General features: G+C 41.6%; 1 protein-coding gene across 1 annotated transcript in view; it reads left to right on the top strand.

Moving 5' to 3' along the window:
• Positions 1 to 20,158, top strand: part of DNAH1 (dynein, axonemal, heavy chain 1) — a 204,482-nt gene that overhangs the window by 28,919 nt on the left and 155,405 nt on the right. Inside the window, exons 10-18 of the mRNA XM_015407009.1 lie at positions 1,121 to 1,332; positions 2,467 to 2,765; positions 4,056 to 4,206; positions 6,670 to 6,863; positions 8,276 to 8,501; positions 9,226 to 9,345; positions 12,030 to 12,112; positions 13,974 to 14,115; positions 17,991 to 18,146. Of these exons, the coding sequence (XP_015262495.1) occupies positions 1,121 to 1,332; positions 2,467 to 2,765; positions 4,056 to 4,206; positions 6,670 to 6,863; positions 8,276 to 8,501; positions 9,226 to 9,345; positions 12,030 to 12,112; positions 13,974 to 14,115; positions 17,991 to 18,146 (1,583 nt within the window). The remainder of the gene's footprint in view (positions 1 to 1,120; positions 1,333 to 2,466; positions 2,766 to 4,055; positions 4,207 to 6,669; positions 6,864 to 8,275; positions 8,502 to 9,225; positions 9,346 to 12,029; positions 12,113 to 13,973; positions 14,116 to 17,990; positions 18,147 to 20,158) is intronic.

The following is a 20,158-nucleotide window of genomic DNA, read 5'->3' as shown; positions in this document are numbered from 1 at the left end:
AATCCTATAGTCCATTAATCCTTTCCATGCAAAATAAGATGATCTGTTCACATACTAGGGCCAACATTTCCTGCTACTGAGCCTGGCCTATGGGAACCTCTCCCTGCACCTGGTCACCACCTATTCTTTTAAGCTCTACTAGCTGCCAAGGGATGACATTTTGATTTCCCCAGACCATTGTTGGTTGATAACTGTTTGGTTTTGTAAGCTCTATTACTATCATTTTTCTGTTGCAGCTATAACTATTTACCCATTTTTACCAATGAAATATTGGGGCTTATAGGGTTGGATCCTACAGATCCATTCTGCTCCCAGCAACACTTTTCTCTGGTGATGCAGTAGGCCGACCTTTTGTGGAAGAGCCTCCTGCATTAGAGAAAGGCTCCTTGTACTGAGAATAAATGCCAGAGTAAGCAAACAGGTCCACAGGATTCTGTAGTTTTATATTTTAATGACTTTGTGGCTTGTATTGGTTTTATTGCATTTTTCTGGATATATAGTGGTTTGTCCACAAGTGTGGTATAATGCCCTGAATAAAGACATACATACAAAAATGTGTTTACTTCCATAGTTAATTTAAGCCTGAACTTTTCTTGCCACAGAATTTTGGTTACTGTGGAGCATTATTTTTAGTCTTGCCCCACCACCACCACCACCACACCTATCCATAATCTTTTCAGTAAGGCCTGCTGCACCCAGAGAATGAGGAAAGGTAAGGTGCAGAGGAGTGTGACTGGGTGCTGGCACTGGAGCCAGCATGCCTGATTGGAGCCATCGTACCCAAAGAACTGACCAGGAGTCACAAGAAGAGGTGGTCCGCTGCTTTAAAGCACAGGGGGAAGGTGATGCAAGGTGGTTTGATAAGGAGTAGGAATTATGGTGGAATAGCCCTGCTTTAAAGGAACCAAGCTGGAGGCAAGAGAATCTAAAGATGGATTAGTAACCATGCAGGGCTCCTTCAAAGTCTTCTAGTGGGAACAGTTTCTATAGCTGATTTACCTGCCTAACGTGCTTAAGGAGCAGTGTCCCTGTACCTAATAAGCAAGTAAGTACACAAGCTTAGCAAAACTGTTGTGATGCCACTTTTGCAACTTAGATAATACCATGTTTTTGCCACCAGGTCTCATTGAGGTCCCAGAGTACCCATTTAATGAGCAAAGAGAAGCTTTTAGCTTTGTCTCCCTCCTTACGCGACCAGAAGTCATCATGGCTTTGTGCCAGGTGCGGGATGAATGCAATAAAACTGCTGTGATGTCACTGTTCCATTCAACCTTGACTAAGTATGGCCGACTAGAGGAGTTTGAGCAGATCCAGACGCAGACCTTTTCTCAGGTAAGACAGAGGGGAGAGGTGTTTTGCAGAGATGGGGTTATGCAAAATGTAAGGAGCCTATGGCCAGACTTACTGGACTGTATGCTGTCGGGGGGAGAAATATAAGAAGCTCCTTGAGAATAATCTGGGGTTTTAAGGAGGGCTGCAGTTGTTCCGACACAGTGTCCTATTCTCTTGTCTATGATTAAGAGGCTTATATTCCCCCAAAATCAATTTGGGTAGGATCCAGATGGCCATATGCACACATTCTTCATGAGGTCCAATTGTTTCTAGTACTATCTTTTCAGAAGGTAATCCCTATTATTCCTCAACAATCTTTTATTTCCTCAAATGAAAAAAGGCAATTTGGCTGTTGGGGGGCAAGAACGTAAAGGGAAACAACAGGCAATGTATGTGCTGATTTTTTGTAAACTTAAAGCTGTTTCCTGAAAAAAGGGCAGCACCTTTTGGTGGGTTATTTTTTTAAAAAAAAATGGAGATGGAAATTAGAAGGAAGAATTACATCTGCCCTGTTTCAGTTAAAGCAGGAGTTTTTCTCAGCCTGTTGCTAAGAATAAGATGTGATATTGTCCCAATCAAAATGCTAAACTGAAACAAATTTTATGGAGTACATTTTCTTTCAAAGTAGATTGCTATGGTTGTTGCCATATCTGGAATGCTGTTACCATTACTGGAATGTTTCTTGAGGTAGAGAGCAGTGTTCTGCCTGCTTTCTAAATGGTATTTTGTGAGATGAAATGCATGTAATAACACTGAGGGCTGCTCTTCATAGACGAAGCAGCCTCAGAAGAAAATGCATAGTGGAGAAAAAGAGGGAAAAGGTGCGTAAGCCAGCTGCCATATTTATACTGCAACCCTCCCAGTGCTTCCCCTACCCTTGTTTTCCAGACTCATATTTACCCTTACAAATTTAGATGGTTACCCATAGGGGAGAGTGCCTGTGATGAGAGTTGCATTAGAAAAGCAGCAAGTAGGGAAGGGTTAAGTACCCCCCCCCTCCCACTTCTCCTACGCTGCAAATCACCCAGTTCCCAAAGCTGCTTTGCCTAGCAGCAGCCATCAAGTTTGTATTACCTGTGTTTGTATGTTTAGCCCTGTGGTTGAGTTGACATGCTTTGTTCTGTTTTCCTCTAGATTTCAATGTTCCTGAAAGATACATGGATTAGTACTCTAAAGGTAGCAGTGAGAAGCAGTCTGAGGGACATAGGCAAAGGCTGGTACAACCTATATGAGACCAAGTGGGAGGTGTACCAGATGTCCAAGCTTCACCAGCTCATGGAGCTTATCAAGTTCATGTTGCAGGACTCTGTACGATACCTGGTCCAGGATTCACTGGTTAATTTCGTCCAGCTCTTTTTGGATGCCTCCCATAGTGTTCTGAATTGCAGTGAAGATATGGTCTGGGGAGATGACCTTGTTAACAGCCCATACAAGTAAGGAGATAAATAAACTGATGCACTGGTAGTAAACAAAGGAAAGACCATATTGATCACTGTATTCTAACTGTATAGCCCAAGGGTACTTCCTGTTCTGAAAATAAATGTTTGGCATAGTCTGCATTTTATGAAGCCCATATCGAGATCATACCACTGTATTCAGTGGTATGATCCCTCCCTGGCATGCTTCAGCCTACTCCCTTAGTCAGGGCTGGTAAGCAAAGAGCTTGGACCTGCTTTTCTAATAGGGCATTTTTAGCATCCTTCATATATACAGCTGTCAGCAAAGTAAAGCAAGGGGTTCCAACATTGGGGAGGGAAAGAAAGGCATTTAAACATGCCCCCCGCACTTCCCTGAGTTTCTCCGCAAAAGCGGAGAGGCTCAGGGGAAAAAGGGGGCATGTGTGCATGCCTACCTTCCCTTCCCCAGCCTGTTTGCTGCGGCGGGCAGGCTAGGGAAAGTGGGCAGGCATGCAGACCCCAAATAGTAACTTCTTGGTGTGTCATCGAATTCCATTTTGGAACTTTCCAATTTTGGTCCTATTTTATTCATTGTTAATTGCCTTACATGTGTACAGGGACTCTGTTGCTTATTGCACTTTGCACTATTTGACCTATGAAGAAGGCTCTTGTGGGCCAAATCGCTCTTGTGGGCCGAATCAGGTCATACACTGTCCTTTTTTGTGTGTATATGTAACTTTGTACATTCTATAGGTCATTCACTGTTCTTTTGGGTCTATATGCAATTTAGAATATTTTATGAGGCTTTATTTGTGTGTGTGTGTGTGTGTGTGTATGTGTATGTGTGTGGTAAAAGCAGGAGTAAAAGCAGGAGTTCAGCGTGAAGCACTGCTGAGGAAAACTATTCTGCCTCATTCCAAGAATGTTTTCAAGGGCAGACTGGATTAATATATATGAGGTGGTTTATAGTGAATACCATCTCATTGCAGAGAAAAAGGAATGACCCTCGGCATCCCTTTAGGCTGTTTTGCCCCAGACCAGGGAGAGAGATCCTGAAGCATGCCTAATGTTGATGTGCATTTACATTACAATAATCATCCTGGTCCCATTGAACTTGATAGATGTGCCTGTTAATGGGGATGCATATTCCCATTGAGGGCCTCTAGTTGTGTTTAACGAGCCCAGGTAGAACTGGAGCAGGGCCTTTATGTTTTTATGAGATAACTCTGTTCAATGAATTTTTTAAAGAAATATTTCTATCAAAGCAAAGTCAGTGCTGGAAGGTATTAATTTCTAACACAGATGTCCATATTTTCCCTTCTGCAGGCCACGAAAAAATCCCGTGTTTTTAGTTGACTTGATACTGGACAATACCGGTGTTCATTTCAGCACACCCTTGGAGAATTTTGAGACCACAGTTGTTTCTCTGTTTAATAAAGGGATCTTGGCTACCCACACCATACCACAGCTGGAGAAAGTGAGTGGGGAATTTAAGATACCTTCTCACTCAATTGTGATCTGTTTTTCAAAAAGGGCACTTACACTATTGCATGCTGATTGAAGATAAATGCTTATACAAAGGCCGCGTTCAGACTGGCAATTTGGCCTGGCAGGCAAACGTTTGAGAAGTGTTTCAGTAGCGGATTAAAGGGGCGGGTTCACACAGCCACATGTTTCAGGCGTCCCCCAGCCGTACTCAAGCCATCTTGTGCCACTACCCTCCTGAGTTTAAAAGATACCATATTAAAGTGGTAGCAAACCGTGTATACAGCGCATTGATTCCGGTTCCCTGAGTGTGAATGCAAGTGCTGATAAGGCGGGAACAACCCGCAGTTGATAATAGGTGCCAGCTGGTTCCGCGGCAGGTGCCCATGTGCACACGACTGGAATGCTCCGGCGTGCTGAGTGGAAGTGTGGAGTCGATCCTGCCCTATTTGCTGATGTGCCCATGCACATAGGCGCACGCAGCCGAGTACAGAAATCATGCTAACAGCCCGCCAGGGGCGGGCAACAGTACGAATGCTCCCTTGCGCTTCCTCCACGGTATCCTCCCGCTTCATTCACTGCAGTGTGAATACCGGGAACAAGCCATTCCAGGTCTATTCCATTTTTTCTTTGGCACGACTCCCTAGCGCTTCAAATTGCCAGTCTGAACTCGGCCAAAGATTGCCTTTTTAAATCTAAATCTGTCATATTATTATCCGATCCTTCCTCTGATGAACTCAGGATAGCATGTCTTCTGTCATCCATTTTATCTTCACAATACCCCTTTGAGATTAGACTATATTCAATTGCATAAACTGCCCCCCCCCATGGCTGTTGCAGGACTTGAAAAGGTGCAGGGGAGCAAGAGTTTCTGGGGCTGCTGTGCTGCACGCCCAATCTGGATTGTGAAATTTGTGGAAATAGAAAGTGCATAAGAAGGCAACCTAGTCATGCTGAGAAGAACTGATCTCCTCCATATGGGAAAAGGTCATGCCATTCTCCAATTAATGTATCCTGAGATTCAGGAAAAGAAGATTTAGTTTGGTTACACATCCTGATATTTTCTAGTTAGGAAATGTCAGATGAAGCTGCATGCTTCATACACTCATCCACAGGTAAAGAAAATCTCAACAATTTTAATAAGGTGAAAGGTGAGAAAAGATGTTACAGAAAGAGAATTTAGCTAACATTTTTGCACTGAGAAAAACATGGTGGATTTTAATGAGAATAGGTTGCAATTATGCTATAATTTTAAATTCCTAGATTTATAGTACTGACACTCAGTTAGTGGCAGGATATGAAATGATATGTTTGGTGCAATTATCACTTCTTAACAAAGAGATTTGTTGCATATTTTAAAAACAAACTTTTGTTTTGTTGCATATTTTAAAAACAAACTTTTAAAATCCAAGTTCAGGTAGTTCAGCAGATAAAATTATAAAACTGATACTGAGGAACAGGTGTGCTGCCTTCTGTTTTTAAAATGCTCTTGTTTTCTTTTCAAGTCTTCTGCCTTTCAATAATCACCTTTCATGGCACACCTCCTGCCTTCTTGAAATTCTCTTCACAGGCATTGTTTGGTAAAACTGCAACAGAGAACAGAGTATTATCTTATGAAAGCAGTTGGACTTGGTGGTTTTGTTTGCAGGTCAGGAGACATTGGCTAGAATAGGCTGATCTGAGATAGGAGGCTTGCCATCGTGGGTTCATAGAGATAAGCTGAAGCAGAAGTGAGACGGCACATGGTTCAAACAACATGTAACATGACCGGTTCAAATGGGGCTCTGGGTATTGTATGAGGGTCTTTGCATTGTGATCCCCACAAACTTTTGTAGCATCCATGTTTTATATTGCATAAATAATGGGTAACCATATGTCAGAATTTACATATGGCTAAGGATGTGGTTCTTTCTTGGGATAAAATGGGTTTCCACTAAGCCTTTCTATCTAAAGGGTGAGTATTATTAGTCTAAAGGTAAAGGTAAAGGTTCCCTTGCTCGAAAGCCAGTCGAATCCGACTCTAGGGTTGCGGTGCTCATCTCCGTTTCAAAGCCGAAGAGCCAGTGCTGTCCGAAGACGTTTCCGTGGTCATGTGGCCGGCATGACTAAACACCAAGGCGCACAGAACGCTGTTACCTTCCCACCGAAGTGGTACCTATTTATCTAGTTGCAATTTCTTGCTTTCGAACTGCTAGGTTGGCAGGAGCTGGGACTAGAGATGGGAGCTCACTCCATCATGCGGCACTCAGGTCTCGAACTGCTGAACTACCGACCTTCCACAGCCTGCAGTTCAGCATCTTAACCACTAGAGCCACCGCAGCTCCATTTTTAGTCTGTGTGGTAGTAAATTGGTTTTCATCCTGTGCACTGGATTTTCATCCTCCTCAGTGGAGAAAATGGAAGCAGGCTGCAATCTTCCCTGTTTTAAATGATCCTGATTCTGGCATTCTTTCAGTATGTGCTTGAAAACATATTCATCTGTGGGATACCATTGTTGGAATCTGTCGGCATCCATGAGCCAGCTGTAGAAGAACTGCGCAATACTATGGCCACATGCATTCGCAAGGCACTGATCCCTTTACAAGCATATGCCAAGAATTATGAAAAGTATTTAGAATTGAATAATCGTGATATCAACTCACTCCTAAAGTAAGTATTTTTATATGGAGGCAGAGGGGATAATGGAAGAGGTTCTTCTTCTAAAAACTATATGGGAAGATTAATGTGTTTACTGCTCAGTGCTCACAGGGGAGTGGCACATCTCAGTGGATGCATATTCAGTATTAATGATGCTGAGCATACTCTACATATTTCACTTTCAGGGCAAAAGAATCAGAAGATGAGAGTTACTGGTCACTTCTCTTAACTGCTGTTAAGATGGTTTGTTGCCCTGACCTGGATAGCCTAGGCTGGTCAGATTTCAGAAGCTAAGCAGGGTCGGGCCTGGTCAGTATTTGGACTGGAGACCGCAAAGGAATACCAGGGTCACTTCACAGGGGCAGACAATGGCAAACCACCTCTGAATGTCTCTTGCCTTGAAAACCATACAGCTGCCATAAGTTGGCTGTGACTTGATGGCAAAAAAAATGTTATTTGAGTCCCTGGTTTCCTATGTAATGATTTTTGGGGGGTTTATAACACACTCAAAGGAAAATTTGGGGGTTTCCTTGCAGCTGGGCACAGAAAGGGTTCTTTCACACATTAGACAGAAATAAACTAGGTCTTCCTGTCCTGCTGAGTCTGCTGTCAGTAAGGATCCTCAAGTGTGATAGCACATATTTCCAGAAATCTGTTACATTCATTCTCTACATATTTAGATGTGTTTTTAGAACTTGGTCAGAATATGCTTAAAGCAACAGCTACCTTTTGCTTTGATTACTGCAGTACTTACATCTTTCTTCATCTCTTAGTCAAAACTGTCCTGTCTCACAGTACTACAAATTCTGCTTCCTTAGTCCAGTTACCAAAACCTGACATAATTGCATATTTCATCTTCATGTCTTCTCCATCCTACTTGCTCATCTAGTTTTTAATTCTCTTTCAATTTTTCCTTTTCTACTTCTGTCCCTCTTTTCCTACTGCACTTAATGCTATTGGCTGATCTTCTCTGAAGTTCCCTCTTGCTTCGCTGCTCTGACATCATGGAGGAGCTGAATAATTCTGACATAAGCAGTGAATTTTTAGATGATGTTGGAGACATCACAGTCCTGCGCACATTTATTACCTGGGTGTGTGCCATTGATTTACCTGAGATTTACTTCTGTGTAAACAAATACAGAGATTGAATGTACACCTTCTTACACCATGCTCATCTGAACGATACCCTGCAGGTATGGAGAACTTCCAAGTGGCATTCAGGTTGCAAGTGTAGATGTGTTTAATGATTTTGGGGCATTTTTCTGAAAAGTGACTAATTACACTTGTTGTTTGAAAACTAAGCATTCCCGTTGTTCACCCTGTTTTCATCTATAAATGTGAATACAGGATATAATCTGGGGCAGTGCGTAGATCTATACATGTGTTACTGGGCTTCCATTAACAGCATTTCTGTATATCTTCAGACCATATGAAACCCAGTGCCCCCCTGCTCAAGAAGTGAGAGCGATGGTAAACACACATTTGGAAGAAAAGGAGATGCTGGACAACAGTTTGCCAGGCTCTATAGTAATTGGCCCCTTCCATCTTGGTGTTGAAGGTGTAAGGCAAAACCTCTCCAAGAAATGCAAAGCATTGGCCACTTCTATGCTGGACATATTGGCTAAGAATCTACATTGTCAAGTAGAAGATGTGAGTTTCATATGTAGTATGTGTAAACTGAAGGAGTAACTAAAAGAAGAATTTTGTAGTCACTTCTGCAAATTTAAAATTGCAAGGGAATTGCAAAAAGATATTTGTGGGTACAGTCATAATAACAATGTTTTTCACATCCTTTTGGCATGTATGATTTTTGAAGGATTTTCTTGGTAGGAGAGATCAATAGCCCATTAACTCAAATGCTTCTGCACAACAGGGCCATGCATGACAAACATCAGGTAAAAATAGTTCTTTTGCCGTTTCCTAAGTATATTAATGTGCATGCAATGCAAAAATATTATTAGTACTTTCATAAGCTGGGAAGCATTTGTGGAAGGCAACAATTTGGAAATTCTGCCCCATCCTCCAAAAATCTCTCTCTCCGGGATTTTCTAAGGTCTTGGGGGCTTGAGCAGGGAAACACTGAGCATGATGGTATAATATGCATTTTCTTTAACATTGCATGAGGAGAAGACTGGGTGCCCTAATCTGAGCGGCAGCTATGTGCTCCTTATAATGTGTCATTTTGGCTTGAATTTCAGGAATTCAGAGGGCTTCTATTCCCCTTTGTGTCCTCACGCCTGAAAATCAGGCTTTAAAGTATTTTTTTGATAAAAACCAGTGACCATTCAAGAAGGAATACAACCCATTTATTTTTTCCTTGATTGTCCCTGTGTTTAAGTCTTAGCATTTACAGATTCAGCATTTCTTTCGTTAGATATGTGAAGCGTTCAAAGCCATCAGCCGAAAGATTTATGAAAAACCAAACAGCATTGAGGAGCTGGCTGAGCTGCGAGAGTGGATGAAAGGAATCCCTGAAAAGCTGAAAGTACAGGAGGTAAGCTGTGGCCAGGGAGGTAGTATATAATTATTGGAATGTAGTAGATAGTAGGTACATAGATAGATTTGTAGAATTGTATCTGAGGCTGTTTCCACATGGAAGTTTTTCTCTGGTTTTGCTTCCAAACTGGAACACTTTGGGGTAAGTATGCACACGATATCATGCTCCAGTTGTCCTTTCCTCATCCATCATATGCCCTTTCCCAAACTTGCTTTGCTATAGTCTTTTAGGAATACTGCATATGCCCAAACACAAAAAGGAGGTTCCATCACTGACAAAGTACATGATGACACACTTAGTGGGCTTCATAATTATTGAATAGCACTGTTATGAATTGGTGTATCCAGTTTGACAATCGCGAACGGAATACTAATTTTCATTAGGATTTTGTGGGAATCTTCACTGGCCGTTTCCTTAGTTGGTGACTAAGGAGGAGCAGGGGACCTTTGAAATGGCAGCAACCATGCAGTTCCCCACAATACATCCAGCCTTCCCCCCCCCAGTGTTATGATGTTATGACATTACTGCACATGCGCAAAAAAGGAGGTTCCATCGCTGACAAAATACATGACAACACATTTAGCATGCTTCATAATTATGGAATTGGTCTTATGAATTGGTGTATCCAGTCTGACGATCAGCAGCCATTTTCTTAGTTCATGAATAAGGAGGAGTGCGGATCTTTGAAATGGTGGCAACCAGTGTTCCCTCTAAGCTGAGTTTAGTGTGAGGTAGTTCACAGGTTTTTAGACTCCAGCTCACACATTTTTGTCTTAGCTCAGGAAGGATGGCTCCAGAGCAAACTAATTTGTGCAGTAGCCAAATTGCTAGTTCACAACTTTAATGCCAGTAGCTCACAAAGTAGAATTTTTGCTCCACAGCTTAGAGGGAGCACTGGTGGCAACCATTCTGTCCCCCTTGATACATCCAGCCTTTTTCTTACAATGTTATGATGTTATAATGTTACTGCACATGCGCAAAAAAAGAGGAGGTTCTGTCGCTGACGAAGTAGCTGACGACACAGCCACACAACCCCTTTTCAAAGGAAGTGCGGAACACATGGGGAGGGTCGGATCTGAATTTAAAAAAACAACCCTGAAATAAATGCCCTTTTGCAAAAGGGGTGCCACAAAGTTGGAGCATCAGCTGGTGATTCAACTCGCTGGGAAACAGCAGCAACACTGAGGTGCAAAAAAGGTCTGAGGTAATGCACATTATTTTAAGCAGTAAGTAGAAGATAATCGGCTTCTGTTAGTGTAAGAATATTCATATAGCATAGAACATTTTAAAATGTTTTAAATTTAAAAAAGTAAAAATGGGAACATACTATTTAAATGAAAAACCCTAACGATGTAGCCTGGTTTTTTTTAAGTGAGCTGATCTAGTCTGTTGAGGAATTTTATAGTGCATTAATCAAGCCTCTGATGTTTACCAAATCTCTGAAAAACAAATTCTAAGCCTTCGTCTGAAGTTTCACCATTTTTCAAGCACATGCATTGCAGTGCATGGATACATATCTCTATCATTTTTGTTCATGGATTCAAGTTCAGCTATCTGGGGACAGGGGACAGCAGCAAAAAAAGCCACTGTCTGTGTTTGAATCGCTTATCCTTCTTCAAAGTTTCCTATTCAGTATTTTAAAATGTTTAAAATATTGGCATATTTAAACTGTCTAAAATATTGGCATATTAATAAATTGTCTACTAACAAGAAAGGAATCTATTTAGATTCCCTAATCTATTATTAACTACAGCTGTGTGGGATGATGTTATACACTGCATAAGAGACCCATGTTGATATTCAGATTAACTGATAGTTCTTAATAGTGTGATCTGTTAGGCTGAAGACAGGCACTGGCTTTTTTCAGAGAGTTGGAAATAGTTTGGTAGAGGGATCATTGCCTTTGGTGTAACCTTCTTTTGGTTATGGTAAACAGTGGTGTTGTATTTCTGCTATTTCTTCATGATGTTGGCTATATGGAGAAATGTTTTTAAAGCCCAGATAATTTTATTTCTTTACTATGTTGATGTTTTCTTTTTCTAACTTTTCTTTTCCCCTATTTTCCCAGCTGGCACAAAGATGCAGTTAGGAGTGCACCTTGAGTGGCAGCTTACTGCTCCATCTCTAATCCTGGATATATTTTTACTTATTGTTCAAATAAAAATATATATTTTTAATTTCACTAATATACCAAATATGATTTTATGTGTAAACAAGGATACATCTAATTTTTTTATGTTCTTAAAGTAGTAATGTAATAAGTACTGCCTATACTTCAATTCTCCCCATCCCCCCCCCAGCTCTTCAAAATATTTAGAAAGTGTACCTGTCTACACTAGTGCACCACTGGGCAGGGGGGCACATTGGTTCATGGGCCCTGGTGTTTCTTGAGATTCCTGTGTACTCTTAGGCCCGAGCCACTGCTTCTTGAAACACAAACACCCAAGGTCTGATGGGTCTCTTATGCTGTATTACTACCCCAAAAACTGAGATAGTAGAAGTGGGTTTTCATTTTTCATTATAGCAGGGCCCTACCACACACCAATCACTGCATTTCACTCATATGCAGCATTTTTTATGTAATAACAATACACTACAGTTGGAATGAAATTTTGATCATGTACTTAAAGTCTCTCTCTCTCTTTCTCTCTCTCTGTGTGTGTGTGTGTGTCACTGAGTAGGAATTGATAAGTAAGGTCATGGAAGAATACGAAGTCATGGAAGAATTCCTCTACAACTTGACTCAAGACGACTTCAATGACAAGTAAGCACAAGGCATTTTCCCTGCAGTGGGAGCAAGACCTTTGGCTTCAGTTACCATCTTTTCTGCCTCAGGGCATTATTTACACATCTGAAGACTTTAGCAAATCTCTTCAGGCACCCATAATAGATGCCACTGAACTACCTGATTCAGATGCAGAAGATGTGGTGGTACAAGCCTGAAGGCCAGAGACTGAGGCAATTTTGTAGTTTCTGACCTTTTTAGCAAACTGAAGGCCTTTATTTTGCCTTGCTTCTTATGAAAAAGCAATGCATTGAATGGATGCTTACCGGATATTGGTAGGCTGCATATTCCTATGTAGATATAAAATACTCTTGGAAATTTGAGAATTGCCAGGGGGCTGTCAGTAGCCTGCCAGGTTGCTCCCATAGTTTCATTGTTGATTTGAAATACAGTAAGTCATGAAGTCAAGCTGCAGGACTCTATTCAGACAGAGCCCCTGACCTACAGTGGATAAAGTAAGCAAGAAAATCTGTAGAGAGGGGAAATGACTTGCACAAGGTAGAACAATAGGTCAAATGGTAGTTAGAGCCCAAATATTCCTGAATGGTAGTCACTCATTATCATGCACCCAGACTGTTACCCTTACCCTGGTGTTCTGCCCCCTTAAGGGAAGGTTCCGGTGTAGGGCAGGGATAGGCAACCTCTATGGCCCCCCGTGCAAAAAAAACCCACCTGTTGAACTGGGAAAGTGTTGATGTGTTAGCAAACAAAATGGGGGGTGGTGGTTTGAAGGTTGCATTTAGAAATATGCTTAAAGCAAGCAAAGCCCCAGCACCACTATCAGAATTTCAAGGATTTGCCTTGGATTCAGCTGGTTGATGTGCAGGTTTGGGATGCAATGACAGCATAAGCCATATCTGTTGCCTTCTCCCACACTGCTGTCCCCAGCAGTTTTGCCAATACCTTGGTGGGGATCTGGCCCTGGGAGCCAAGCAGAAAATGGTCTCTTGTGCCACTGTCAGCATGCCTACCCTGCAGTTATATTTGTTGTGGGGAAAAGTAGGGAAGTCTGAGGTAAAGTGTGTGTGTGTGTGTGTGAGAGAGAGAGAGAGAGAGATGTGTGTGTGTGAGTATGAGTGAGAGTAAGGAAGAGAGATGGATTATGCATGCTTTGGTTAAGAAGGAGGCATGTCTGGAGACTGAAGGAAAAGGGAAACAGAGCTGTATCCATGTGCAATACTGGATGAAGAGTGACAGGCACATGCAAGTAACAGTACTCATGCCCTTGCTCTTATATTAGTGACAGTACAGTATCTCTGTGTGCTGGTTTCACCCAGGGAAACCATCTGACACAGAACATACAACAAATTGTAAATGCAGTTTGAATTAGGTGCTGAATCTAACTTACTCTCTAGGCAAAAAATATGTTATTTTTGTTGTGAATCAGTTCTGTAGCTCCTTCAGTATGCAAAATAAATTACTGCTATTGCAGTTAAGTTATGATGCTCACAAGAACTCTATGAGGAGGGTCATCATAAATTTTAATGTATGTGACTGAAAAAAATTATTTAAAACATTTATTTTAAGAAAGTATTTATATCCCATCTATCAGTCATAAACTTTCAAGGTAGCTTATAAAATATATTAAAATGCATAATAATAAAAAATAAAAAGCTGGGGGGAAACGGAATTGTCTTCACTGGCATCTGAAATCCACAAATGCAGACACCAGGGGAATAGATATGGGGATGAAGTTTTAGAGGAGAGGCATGCTGATTAATCTGTGTTCCTGGCTTAGTTCCAGGAGTTTTACCTCCATTTGTTTTGTAACATCTCCAAGTAGTATTATTCTGCCCATATCCCCATGAAGCATTTCTTCTAACTCTCTTTGTCTTCTTAGATGGGCTGCAAGCAGCTGGCCTTCCAAGATCAGTGGACAAATTGAACTGGTACGGCAGCAGCACATGGAAGATGAGGAGAGGTTCCGAAAAATTCAGTTCATGGATCAGACCAACTTCCAGGAACGGCTAGATGGCCTTCAGGTACAGATATCTTTGCCCTGTATTAGTTTGAAGATATAAACGAAGTCCAAAGTAAACCATGTCAACACATGGCATTTTGTGAAAAATCAGAACGTCACATCAACAGTTCATATTTAATTAACTCATTATTAAGATGGGACAATCCTGTCTCTCACGGTTTCCTTCCCTCTTTCCATTCCATTGACTGCTAGGATTAATTTTATAACCCGCCGCATCCAAAATCAGGCTTTCTTTTTCACATGGAGACCTGTGCTCATCTGAGGGCTGTGTTCACACATTGCCACGCACAGGGCCCAGGCTAGGGTTGCCAAACCCCTGGGGGCAGTGGGGTTTCCCCCGTTTTCAGGGGCTTCAGTCTGCCACAGGCCAGTGGGGGGAGCCCCACCCCCAAACAGCACCCTTGCGTGCCCAACGTGCCTGGTATGATGATGTCACGTTGTGTGGGGGACAAGCCATAGAGTAACCATAGAGATCCCAGGGAACAGCCTGGAGCCCCCCACTGGCAGCTGGTAAGCACCTGGCAAGCATCTTGCTCTTGATCTATACACTTTGTGCGGGTTTAATGAAAGCAAGGCTTGACTGATTATTGTGTTTTACTTCTTTGAAAACAACCATTACTGTAAACTTTTATATTTCTATTGTACAGGAAACCATTATTCAAAGAAACTCACAACAATGAAACACAAAATGGGTTGAATTCAGGAGTAATTTCCACTGACATAGGGATTTCTGCCAGTGGAATGGGATTATTCCCCCTTCTTTGTTCTACTGCAATTTAAAATGCTCCCTGAAATGCTACTCTGAGGGAACAGGGAACCCTGAGGAGCGTTATAAGGGGCAAATTGAAGATCTACAGTACAAGGAGGAGTTGGCAAAAGTTGCCCTCCCCTTCAAATCTACCTCTGGATCCAAACAAATAAACATGTAAAACATAGCACTCTAAAGTGAACAAACTTGTGTACAGCCATGCTGGTTCAAAAGTCAAAAACACAGTCCATCTAATATCTTTTATTAGGACCAAACAAATGACACACAACAGTATATGATCTTTCAAGTTCTCCGGAACTGTTCATTCAGCCTGATGAAGAGTTTGTAGAGCTCAGAATCTCACACATTTATGTGTCATAAGGCTGGTCTTAATAAAATATATCATATGGATTGTATCCTTGGTTTTGGACTCTAAAATGAATTAAATATAGCAAACAAATTGCAGTCTTCTCTTATTTGAGAGCTATACTTCTGATAGCACCTGCACACTTCAGGTATGAGCCATATGCCTTTTGGCATCTGAATATCATGCATTGCATTGCATTTCCAATAAATTAATCCTAGCATACTACCAAGTGAAAAGTGCCAATTTACAAGAACCATCTATAGTGGCCAGATCCCTTAGGTTCTGCTGCTTGAAATCTTTGCACACAGTGTATTGGTTCCTAGGGTAATAAGTTATGCAAGATATTAAAAAAACCACTTTGAACCATCGGAACGAAGAGGTGTTGAGAGACCGAATGGACTTAAGTGACGCCAACCGCGGCAAGCGCAGGAGATCGAGCGTCAGAAATGAAGCCGAAAATGAGGTCGGAAGACCAATTATGAACGTGAGTCAGTTTTAAAGCGTCTGCAAAGGAAAAAGATAGCTCCACTCCCCACCCCACTGAATGGGAAAAAGGCGAGCGGGGGAGAGACGCCTCCCATGCGCATGAACTTTTGAGCATTTGAGGGGGGGAGCGGAAGAAAACGTGAAGGAAACTGTCTAGAAGTACTTACCAAAGCAAGTTTAAGCATTCAAGTGCACATTCTGAGACTTTTTAAAAAATTGCGAAAGTAAACAAACGATAATGATGGCGGGGAAGAAGGACAAAGAAAAACTTTTGAAACCGAAAGGGACTGGGAGCCCGAAACCGGAAGTTACCAGTGAGTTGGCTAAGACCATAGCAGAATCCATGCGCCCCCTGCTGGAACAGCTGAATAACGTCAAGGAACAAATGTCAACAATGACTCAATGTATCACCTCTCAGCAAAATCAGATAAATGAGACATTGCAAATGATGAAACAAAATACTGAGAAGGTGAATGAAGTGGATGCAATGACCGAAAAGGTGAAGAAAAAAGTGCAAAAGCTGGAAAGGAAACAAATTTCCACGGAAGATCAGCTGGTGCAATTACAAATGGAGAAGGCTAATATGATCCTTCGCTTCCAGGGCATGCCAGAGAATAAGGGAGAGAATCTTAAAGAAGTGATGTGTGAATTACTAGCCCCAGTGACAGAGATGAAGACGGAATCACTGCTAAGCGATATGGATGTGGTCTATAGATCATATTCAGGCTATATAAAGAAAAATAATCTGCCTGGGGAAATTGGCGTAAGATTCTCAAAGAGGCATGTGAGGGACGCAATCCTGAAAGCAGTTTCTGGAATATCCCTGAAAGTGGTAGAGAATGCTATTAGAGTTTTAAAAGACATTCCATTTGAAATAAGGCAACGGAGAAAGAAGTATAAAGATCTCATGCTTTTTCTTCAGACAAATTCAATTGGATACAAATGGCTAATTCCAGAAGGCATCACCTTCAAAATCAAGGATAAAAAAGAAATGATTGACTCTGTTCTGAAAGCTCGGGAATTTCGAAGGGTCCAGTTGGGAAGGCCAGAGGATGGAAAAAAAGAAGAGGACAGTAAGTCTAGTGGCGAGCTGGACTCGGGTTCTTCCGGAGAGGACTCTCTGGCAGAGCAAGGGGCAGCAGCCTCCAAAAGTCCTTACAAATTGTGGAAGAGACGGGGAAAGGAGAAGTGATGGCTGAAGGACTCTGATTTTTGCCTTTGAGAACTTTGAAATGGGATGATTGGGGTACTGTTCTTAGACAGTTAAGTTTAAGATTTAAAGAAAAGGGTAAAAAGTATTACAAATGTTTGACTCAGTTTATAATGACATAAAATAAGGGAAGACTTGATGTAACTAAGCTATTGATGATCTCCTCTCTTGGGTTTTTAGGTAGTAGTGGGTTTCTTTACTTTATCCTGTAAATGTAGTTCCCCTCCCTTTTTTCTGTGTTAGCTTTATAGTCTTATAAAAATAATAGAAAATCCCCTCCGGGGGCTTAAAAAAAACAACAAACACTTTGAACCATCTTCTAATATCTGTGAGTTTGAACATTCTGCCAGCTTGCTTTCAGATTTATTTCTACAGTCATAAAGATGAAACTTCATTTAAAATATACTGATTTGCATACTCCCTGCCTTGTTCAGGAGGGAGTTAATTGGCCCACTGACAGTCTCTTTGGAAAAGACAGTATGAGAGTCTTATGGTGCCTTTGTAATGATCCATTTGATTACAAATCTGTATTTGAGAAGCAGCTGTAATCCTACAAACTCTTGCTTGTTTCAGGCAGTATTAGTCTGGATCCTTCAAATCCAACCAAAGAAACTAACCCTGTATCTTTCACAATGGAGAAAAATGTCCTATCCCTTTAAAAGAATGCATCGAAAAGCGCAACTGAATCTTTTCATGGCATAGTGATAAATAACATCATCTGATACATAACATCACATTAAACCTTTATTAAAGGGACATGACATTTCCCCCCCAAGCTGTTGGCAACCATAATTATAGTTGTCTGGAAACATAGCAGATATTGCTGTAGCAAATCATCCTTTAATCAGGTTTGATTATCCAATAAATCCCACCATGGTGAAGAGGGAAATATTTTCATGACCTGTTAGAAACAATTGGTCATAACAATACAAAAGATGGGAGTCCCAAAACCCTGTCAAGATTGGATATAAAGCTAAATGTCTCAACCTCTTCTCAAATCTCTGTGTACCCTTAGAAGGGATGGGTTCTACCTTCCTACATGTCACACTTGTTTTTCTCTCACAGCTTGCTGTGGCTGGGTTTTCTGCACACATGGATATTAACCGGGCCCATGAGATAGCCAATGAAGCAAGAAGAATCAAGAAGCAATTGAAGGACTCCCAGCAAATGGCATTACTCTACAACAATAGGGAGCGAATCTTTGGCATGCCAGTTACTAGCGTAAGTGTCCTGTTCCTTTGCTCTTTCATGGGGCTATGCATCCCTCTGTAAATGAATGATACCAAGGAAAACTTCACTAACTATTGGCATAATCCATTAATTTCTCCTATGTGCCCATTCAAGAAAAGTCTGAACACAAACAATGTATACAACAATTTATAGCAGAGGTCTCAGCATTTTCATTATGCAGTGATCATGAGCTATATTGTTGTTTTGGGTCCCAGATGAGAAATGGAAAGAAAATTTAGTGAGCAGATATCATATACATTGTTTATCAGTAGAAAACTGAGGAGTGATCCAGTCTAATTTAAGGACATTTAAGACACACAGATTTGAATGGGAGAGCTAAATACAGAATGAGTTTCTTCTGTTAATGTCAGTGTTCTTGCTTCATAAGCAAAGGATATGATATGCAATTCAGTTTGATTGTTTTCTTCTTTTGCTTCCTTATGTGAAAGTGAATCCTCGACAGGCAGAAATCTATCATTGGACATCTTCATGTTTAGATGCCATCTCTGTCAGAAAGTCTGGCTAAAATATAACTTTTGTATTTAATGCCATATACTTTTGTCTTGTATTTAGTAATGGGGCCATGGCTCGGTGGTAAGAACATCTACTTTGCGTAAGAAGATTCTGGTTCTATCCTGGCACCTCCGGTTAAAATGGCCAGGTAGTAGGTGATGAGAAAGGCCTCTACCTGAGACCTCAGGACTGCTGGCAATTAGGGTAGACAAGTCAACCTTGGTAGACCAATTGTCTCACTCAGTATAAGGCAGTTTCATGTGTCTGTCTTCTTTCTTCTCTCTTTATTTGGTAAGATTGTTTTGTAAGATTGTTTGCTGTTAGGGTACTCATGGTTAAGGATGATTTTTCTTCTCTGCTCTTACATATACTTAGCTCTCACTGCTTTAGTGTGTTTTTATTTCCCTCTCAAGGACTCTACTTTTACTTTTATATGCAGTCAAATGTGTATTGATATTGGCCCATTATATCCACACGAGATCCATGGTCCTGATGCAGCTGGCAACTGAGAGCCGATATAGCCTATTGACTGTATGCTGTGAGCTGGGTTCACATATTCTGACTCACAAACGCACCAGTGAACTTTTAGGTTGAACCCTTTAGGTTCAGCTCAACCCTTCATTCTACAATATAGGGACCATCGTAGTGTTTTGATCCACGAAAGCACTCTAAATATTACTGACTTAACACACATGAAGATCTTCTTTGAACACTTGAAAATGTGTAATATTAAATGCTAAGTGTTATTAGTTTATTTATTTTATTTATTTTATTTTGCGATTTTTATCCCGCCCTATCCAGTAGCTCAGGGCGGCTAACAGCATCATAAATACTAAAACAATAAAAACAATTTTTTATACAGTAAAATTGGTGCTAAAATCTGTGCAGTCTATACAATTTACAAAATGCTCAGCGACTTGTTCTTGTAATCTTGATGGTAAAAGCGTCCCAGCTTAAACAACTGATCGACCTCATAGGGTCTGGTAGATGGACGATGTGGCGAGGTAGTATATGATGGTAGTGGCGGCGGCTCCTATCCAAAGGCCTGGCGGAAGAGCTCCGTCTTGCAGGCCCTGCGGAACTGCACTAGGTCCCGCAGGGCCCGGATCTCCTCTGGGAGCTCATTCCACCAGGAAGGAGCCGCCACCGAAAATGCCCTAGATCTTGTATGGGCCAACCTCGCTGCTCGGGGGGCTGGGACTACCAGCCGATGGAACATCCCCGATCTCAGTGCTCTTGAGGGAACATACGGGAAGAGACGGTCCCTTAGATAGGCAGGACCCTGGCCATTCAGGGCTTTAAAGGTAAGTACCAGCACTTTGAAGCGAATCCGGTATGCTATAGGCAGCCAGTGCAGCGCTTGCAGCACAGGCTGGATATGGTCTCGCCTGGAAAGACCCATCAACAGCCTGGCTGCAGCATTCTGCACTAGCTGCAGCCTCCGGATTTGCGACAGAGGCAGCCCCAAGTAGAGAGCGTTACAGTAGTCC

This window comes from Gekko japonicus, unplaced genomic scaffold, assembly GCF_001447785.1.
Source record: "Gekko japonicus isolate JY-2015 unplaced genomic scaffold, Gekko_japonicus_V1.1 scaffold1974, whole genome shotgun sequence".
In the NCBI taxonomy this organism is placed as follows: domain Eukaryota; kingdom Metazoa; phylum Chordata; class Lepidosauria; order Squamata; family Gekkonidae; genus Gekko; species Gekko japonicus.
This window is presented reverse-complemented; position numbering and strand designations above follow the sequence as displayed.